A 7,881-nucleotide genomic window follows, 5' to 3' on the forward strand; every position below is an offset into this window, starting at 1 on the left:
CTCACTGACCTAGACCCAGTCCATATCATTCCATCCCTCCATACGCCTCCCATCCATGTACCTGTCCAAATTTTTCTTTTTTTAAATTTTTTTATTTTTCACACGATGAACCATACTGACCAAAATACATATAGACATTTTTCTCTTGAATATATAGTGTCATTTTCTCCCCTTTTTCCCCCCTTCCCTCCCTCCCTCACCCCCCCCCATTTATTCAAAGTTCAATCTATATGATACGTTAAACCCGTTAAACAATGTCGTCACTTAATAAAAATAAACAAGAAATTTGAGTCTTTTATTTTTACATACTGGGTCAATTCATTTCGTTGTCTTCTCCTTCTGTCATTTTAGGTGGCGGAGGTCCGTGGTAGGACTTCTCTGTTGTGCTCCATGTACGGTTCCCATATTTGTTTGAATATTGTGATGTTATTTCTTAAATTATATGTTATTTTTTTCCAATGGAATACATTTATTTATTTCTATGTACCATTGTTGTATTCTCAAGTTGTCTTCTAATTTCCAGGTTGACATAATACATTTTTTTGCTACAGTTAGGGCTATCATAACAAATCTTCTTTGTGCTTCATCCAAATCGAGTCCAAATTCTCTATTTCTTATATTACTTAGAAGGAAGATCTCTGGTTTTTTTGGTATGTTGCTTTTTGTGATTTTATTTAATATCTGGTTTAGATCTTCCCAAAATTTTTTCACTTTCTCACATGCCCAAATTGCATGTACTGTTGTTCCCGTTTCCTTCTTACAGCGAAAACATCTGTCTGATACTGTTGGGTCCCATTTATTTAACTTTTGGGGTGTGATGTATGGCCCGTGTAACCAATTATATTGTATCATGCGTAACCTCGTGTTTATAGTATTTCTCATAGTTCTGGAGCGTAGCTTTTCCCATGTTTCATCCAAATTTTTTCTTGAAGGTTAAAATTTAGCCCATTTATCACTTCTGTTGACAGCTCCTTGCACACTCCCACCAATCTCCACCAAACTCAGGGGTAGAGAGGTCCAGAGATTTCCCCTCCTTCTGATGGAAGAAATGTCTGTACAGCATAGTTTTAAATTACCATCCCCTTATATGTCCTATGACAGAGTATACGGAGTATATAGATATGTTTTTGGGAGATAAATTGGGAAAGGTTTGTGAGAGTAGGTCACATGTAAACACTTTAAAACAGATCCTATTTGAAATACCGGAGCTCTGCCCCATGCTAGACATATTGGGGCCTCAGACTTTTTGCAAGAGCTTTGAAAAGTGCTCAACATACTTCACTAATGAATTTTTGTTTACAAAAGGCAACAGATGAGAGAACATGTCAGAGCTGCTGCTGTCTGGAAGAGAACTTGCTATTCTAAGAGGGTCATGTGGTTTTTCAAGCAGAAAGAGTCAAACAAGTTTTCTCTCAGAGAGAGAGAGATACAGAGATCACTTGACAGTGTTACAGCCACTGTGCACAGTATAAGAATTGCCTGCAACCTGTGATCTTGGAGGAATGTGAAGTGAGATTGGACTATGAACCAAAGAACTTTTCTGAACTTACACACACATTACATACACGTGCACTTAGAATTAGAAGGGGGTTAAGTAAGTCAATAGAATTAAGTTAAAGTGTGATTCTGTTTTCATGTTTAAGGATAATTAAAAGCAACTTTTGTTTAAGTAACCATTTGTCTTGGTGATTATCTATTGCTGCTGGGTTTTGGGGTCCTCTGGGCTCGTAACAGTCCCCTCATTTGAAACTCTCCTGCTGGTGATAAATATCTCAACATCTACCCTTGTCATTCACCCTCAGGATCTTACATGTTTGAATTTAGGCCACCCCCTCATTCTTCTGAACACTAGGCAAAGCACATCCAAGGCAGCCTGGTTAGTGTAGCAGTTAGCACAACGCAGTTACAATGCTGGTGACTGGGGTTCAAATCCCACACTGTCTGTAAAGAGTTTGTACATTCTCCTATGTCTGCGTGGATTTCCTCTGGGAGCTCTGGTTTCCTCCCACCATTCAAAACGTATTGGAGGTGTAGGTCAATTAAGTATAAATGGGCCAGCACGGGCTTGTGGGCTAAAAGGGTCTGCTACCGTGCTGCATGTCTAAATTTAATTTTTTTTTAATTAAATTGTCTTGACTCTCTTGACAGCAACAAGACAGACGTACAATAAACTGAGATTCTTACTTGTATATTGTCAATCACAGGTTCCAAAATGGCAGCAACCTTCTTGGTGTTGGCAACAGCAACTGGATAATTAATGGTTGTTGCTCCCCGATTCCAGTCGACAATGATAAGGTTTATATTGTCCACCATCTGCAGTGTCTCAATCACCTTCATCAGCCAGTTGGGAGGTGAGCCAAACGGCCGGTAGCCATGGATAATGAAGACCGTCTTTTTCTTGACATCGAGCGGACTGGTGTGGGTGGCATTGATCAAGCTGGCACACCTGGAATTCTTGTCCGTGTACAGGAGCAACCTCACTACCAGCTCTGTTCCAGTGATGGAGTCAGTGATGGGAAGCTTGGTAAAGTTGTGGCATTCCAGCGCCTCTGAGTGGAAATCAGAAGTGTGTGAGCAGATACAAGTAAAGTGAGAAAGGTCCTGTAACCCACCCTGCCCATGGACACATATTGGACACATAGGCCACCTCCCTCACATTTTACCACTCTCCTTTTGATGTGCAAAACGTTTGGAGCACCACATGTGGCACATACATCCATCAAGCTTCTACAGGTGCACCGTGGAATGTATACTGACAAGTTGCACCGTTACTTGGCTTGAAAGGTTGATTCCCAGGAAGACAGGAGGCTGCAGAAAATAGTAAACCCAGCCACATCCATCATGCTATCAATCTCCCATTGATCGGAGACATCTACAGGAGGCACTGTCTCAAGAAGGCAGCCAATATCATAAAGGACCCCCACTACCCTGGTCACAACCCCATCTCACTACTCCCTTTGGGCAGAAGGTACAGAAGCCTGAAGACCAGCACCTCTAGGTTCAAGAACAGTTTATTTCCCAACAGTTATCAGGCTCTTGAACTTCCCCATTATATCTTAACCCAGAAATAAACTACTCATGGACCACCAAAAGATCTGTCAGTCCTACTGATACATTACTCTTCTTTCACTAATTTCTTCTATGCTCATGTAATCGCTGAATTTTTTTGGACCACTTCTATGGGGCAAAAAAGAGGGATGGGGGTTGTCAACTATTACAAAGTATCCATGATTACACGAGAATATGCTGTATTTATCTATCCTTCAATATTTATTGTCTGTTTTTCTGTCTTGGCATATTGTGGAGATTTAATATCATCTAAGGTACTTGTGTGGCAGCAGCAGGTAAGATTATTCGTGCATCTGTAAATTGTACTGAAATGTGACAATAAACTTTCATCATCTTCAGACTACCTGAAGACTTGTTGGGTATGAAGTCCATCAAAGATGGAGAACAGCAAAGCAGCCATGGCATACACTGGAAGAGGACATTTAGTTGTGTGTAAGAAGGGGTGCTGATCATTGACCATCTTGCACCCACCATCTACTCCATCACCCTTCATCTGTTCTGCCATCACCAGTCATGTCTCCCCCTTCCCTGCCCTTCCTGCTTACCACAGGACCACTCTCTCTGTGATCCCATCCCTACCTACCCAAGAGGTGGTTCATTCAAAATTCAATATTCCTTTAATTTAAACATACAGCATGGTAACAGGTCCTTTTGGCCCATGAACCCATGTAACCCAATTACACCCAATCAACTTACAACCCTGTAGGTTTTTGAAGGATGGGAGGAAACTGGAGCCCCTGAGGAAAACCCACACAGACACAGGGAGAATGTACAAACTCCTTACAGACAGCACAATATTTGAACTCCAGTCATTGGCACTGTAAGTGTCACACTAACCGCTAGGCTAACCAATCCGTTATACTACAGAACATGTAATATTACAAGAAATTGCCTTCTGCCTGCCACAAGGCAAAGAGTCACCATTAGTGTTGCCCACCACTCCTTGCAGTAAGAAAGAAAAGCAAACGAGAGTCCCTTCAGAAACACTGTGTGTCCATGGATTCACCTCCATCGCTCCCTCAGCCCCTGCAGCTGCACAGACTCCTGTTCGATCCATCAGCAACCTGAGCTCCAGATCCAAACCTCCGATATGATCAGGAAGCCTTCAGAGCCCAAGGCCCTTCAGAAGCAGTTCTCACCATCAGCACCCTCTCGAATCCCAGTTCCATGAGTCCATCGACCGCAAATCACAGATCGCCTGCAGCCTGTGTAGGTCCTTCAGCTGCTGAGCCCCTTGCTGATCTGTCACTGTGGCCCCATCCTTTAGGGTCATCTCTTTTGCCTCTCCTTCTCAATGGTATGTGTTCTCCCTTGTTCTGGTGCCCTGGCTGTGGCCCAAAGGTTTCCAATATCTACAAAAGGCAATGTCTGAGATCCAACATTACAGGGCATTCCCTCACAAAGGCCATTCCTTCCCTAGTTCCCAGTCACTGCAGATTAGCAACTGGCCAATTCAATGAAACAAGAACCCTGTGTTGAGCGTGGTGAACATCTTCTGAGGCTTGGGACTTGAACTGACCAAAATTGCCTTCTGTCCTTCACTTGACATTTGATTTAGAGCACTCATTCTCAACAAGAGCACGATATCCCCTCTGAGAGAGGCCACAGCACATTTAAGTAAAAGCCTTGTTTTCTTTTCACCTCACATAATTTAAATAATTGTTATATGTAGTCGGTAGATGTACAGAAGAAACCAAATCTTGACTGCTTCACAGGGAATGGACCCATTATCTTTGAACAGGGCCCTAAGGGGGTCATGGCCAAAAAAAGGTTGAGAACACCTGGCATGGAGTTTGAGAGTTCTATGGTAAAGCATGCCACAAAGGATATCAAAAGGGTGTTGTCCCCAATTACCATGAGTGCTCATACCCTGCAGCCCCGGTGTGCTAGTTCCAGTTTAAATGTGCAGCCAGCCAAAAAATCTCCATAATTTAAAATCCGCTCAGGAGGCAAACAAACCATGTTGCAGTGCACTCAGGCAGCTTTGAGCCCACTAAGCAAATGTTTTTGAAAGTGGCATGATTAGCGTAGTGGTTAACGTAACACCATTACAGTGCCAGCAAACGGGATAGGGGTTCGAATCCCGTACTGTCTGTAAGGAGTTTGTACATACACCCCATGGGGGGCTCCTGTTTCCTCCCATCCTTCAAAGCGTACAAGGGTTGCAGGTCACTTAGGTGTCATTGGACCAAAAGAGCCTGTTACTATGCTGTATGTCTAACTTTCAAATTTTGAATTTACAAATTTAAATTTAGAAAATACAAACAATTGATGGTTCTGATCTCTGATTATCTCCACAATCATGATCTAATTTCAATGTAATTCTCTCTCATTGTTTCCCTCCCTCTTCAGGATGACTCTCACCTCCATTTCCCAAGCATTAGATGACTTTATGTGGAAAACTCCAGATGCTAACATTCCCCACTGCCCTCATCAAATCTTTCCCTTTTCTCTCTCACTATCTATCTCTCTCTCTTATCCATAGATCTCTCTCTCCCTCCCTTTCTCTCTTCCCACTCTCTCTCTCTCTCTTTCTCCCTTTCTCTCCCTTAAACTCCCTTCTCCTTGATCCATTCTCTGATCCCTAACCTCCACTGCCCTCTCCCCCACTTACTTCTCCCATTCCCATCTGCCGCTTCTGGCCCCGATTTACCCCAACAACCCTGAAGCTTAGAGAAGGCAGCTCAGCTGGACAGAGGATGGAATCCTTGCCTCAAAAGTTACATGAAGCCATGCAGCACCGACTGGCCAGATTAGGCATCAAAGCTCAGGAGTGCTGGTGCACATAGTCGGCATGAGACCAAGCAAAGATCCTCCCTCCTTACTTTCAATCTCTTACACAACAAACGGTAGTTTATTCTAAAGCCAGGAGCCCTCCAAACCAACCTCAAATGGCCTTCTGTAAAAATAATTACCTGATGTGATAATGCTGGCACTTAGGATCAGAGCTATCCAATGAATCATAGCTCTTGAATGGACATAAATTAAAAAAAACAAGTGAGAAGTCAGGAGACCAGGAACATTCAGCTACTTGCAATACAATGTCGCTGAACTAACAAACTTAAAACAGGGTCAACAGACAGTCAAACATCAACCAGGGTTACCATAGAGATAGAAATGAAAAAAGACTGTGAATTCAGCTGATTGACAAACATACTCCTGGCCAGTCACATGAAACACTAATGGTCACTGTTACTTGGTTACTGGCACTGTATATGTTTGGTTTGTGACAGATTATGTCATATTTCATATTGTACATAGATATATTTTAAGTGAGATAAGTTGTTTCAGGTTTTTTTAGTGAAGGTCACATACAAACACTTCAAAACAGATCTCATTTAAAATGCTAGAGCTCTGCTCAAGCCACACAGTCCAGGTTCTGTGTGCCTTTGCAAAAACTTTGAAGAATGCCTATAAGGACTTCACAAGTAGGTGTTAATTGGACATGATGTGGAGTAATGGATTATTGTTTGGGAAAGCAACAGGTGAATGAAGTCTGAAGATTAGGTCCAGAGTCTCAGTCTGTTTGAGTGCAGTTCAGTTCTAAGAGGGTCATATGGTTTTCTCTGAGAGTAAGAGAGAGAGAGAGAGAGAGAGAGAGAGAGAGGGGGGGGGGGGGAGGGAGGGAGGGAGGGAGAGAGAGAGAGAATTCATTTCTACAGCTCAGCAGAAGCAGTTGGGACTGGAACATGACAAGCTGGCATTTTGAAGATGGGTTGTGAGTTCTTAGTTCAGCCTAGTCAAACCCCTTGTGGTCCATACAAGAGGAGATGGATGGCTGAATAATGTCACTTGAAATAAGAGAAACAGAAAAGGAACTCTGTGATGACCTGAAAGAAAGAGGTTATCATCTGGAAAACCCTGATGGGGCAAGTTTCTTCAACAAGACACTGACATGGCTGATCGGAAGTAATCAGATTGTGTCCAATGAGCAACAAATCTCTCTCTCTCTTTCTGAAAATTGACAAGAACCTTCCTGAGTGGTAACCATTTACCTTCCAAGCACCAAAGCCTGGTGAAATTCATAAATGTTAAATTCTGTGCACAGTATAAGAATTGCCTGCAACCAATGAACTTGGAGGAGAGAGAAGTGAGATGGGACTGTGAATTGAAGAACTTTTCTGAACTTAGATATATATTACATTCACATACGCTTAGAATTAGAAGGGTGTTAAGTTGTTAATAATAAAAAGTTAAAGTTTCATCCTGTTTTCATCTTTAAAGATAATTAAAAGCAACTTCTGTTTAAGAAACTATATGTCTTGGTGAATTTCTGTTGCTGCTGGGTTTTGGGGTCCTCTGGGCTCATAACAGGTTCATATGTGAGGCTGGCCCATCTTCCTTTGGTGACTCCACACCCTGGAATCCCTTAATAAATGCAGTTAAGCCAAGTCCCTCCCTCAGTACGATGCCTGGGATTGGGCCAGAACAGGAGCATTGTCCAAATCTTATGGTATTAAAAGCCTTTCGTCCCGCAACTCCAGCCTTTTGGTATAATTGATAGTGTATCAATACTGTCCTGGGAAATTCCATGCATTTCCATGCAGTGGGTGACACGGTTTATGTAGCGGTCAGTGCAACACTGTTACAGTGGCAGTGACTGGGTTTCAAACCCCGTACTGTCTGTGAGGAGTATGTACATTCTCCCCATGTCTGAGTGGGTTTTCCCCGGGGGCTCCAGTTTCCTCCCACCGTTCAAAATGTACCAGGGTTGTAGGTTAATTGGATGTAACTAGGCAGCACGGGCTCATGGGCCAGAAGGGCCTGTTACTGTGCTGTATGTTTAAATTTTAAAAATTGCTGTGATAGTAC

General features: G+C 42.7%; 1 protein-coding gene across 1 annotated transcript in view; it reads right to left on the minus strand.

Annotated features, from left to right (window-relative positions):
• The window catches only part of lipia (lipase, member Ia), a 29,852-nt gene extending 23,729 nt beyond the window's left edge, over positions 1-6,123 (minus strand). Inside the window, exons 1-2 of the mRNA XM_069889105.1 lie at positions 5,985-6,123; positions 2,185-2,549 (exon numbers count right to left, since the gene is read on the minus strand). Of these exons, the coding sequence (XP_069745206.1) occupies positions 2,185-2,549; positions 5,985-6,033 (414 nt within the window). The 5' untranslated portion in view covers positions 6,034-6,123. The remainder of the gene's footprint in view (positions 1-2,184; positions 2,550-5,984) is intronic.
• Between the last annotated feature and the right edge of the window lie 1,758 nt (positions 6,124-7,881).

Source organism: Narcine bancroftii, chromosome 7 (assembly GCF_036971445.1).
Source record: "Narcine bancroftii isolate sNarBan1 chromosome 7, sNarBan1.hap1, whole genome shotgun sequence".
Classification (NCBI taxonomy): domain Eukaryota; kingdom Metazoa; phylum Chordata; class Chondrichthyes; order Torpediniformes; family Narcinidae; genus Narcine; species Narcine bancroftii.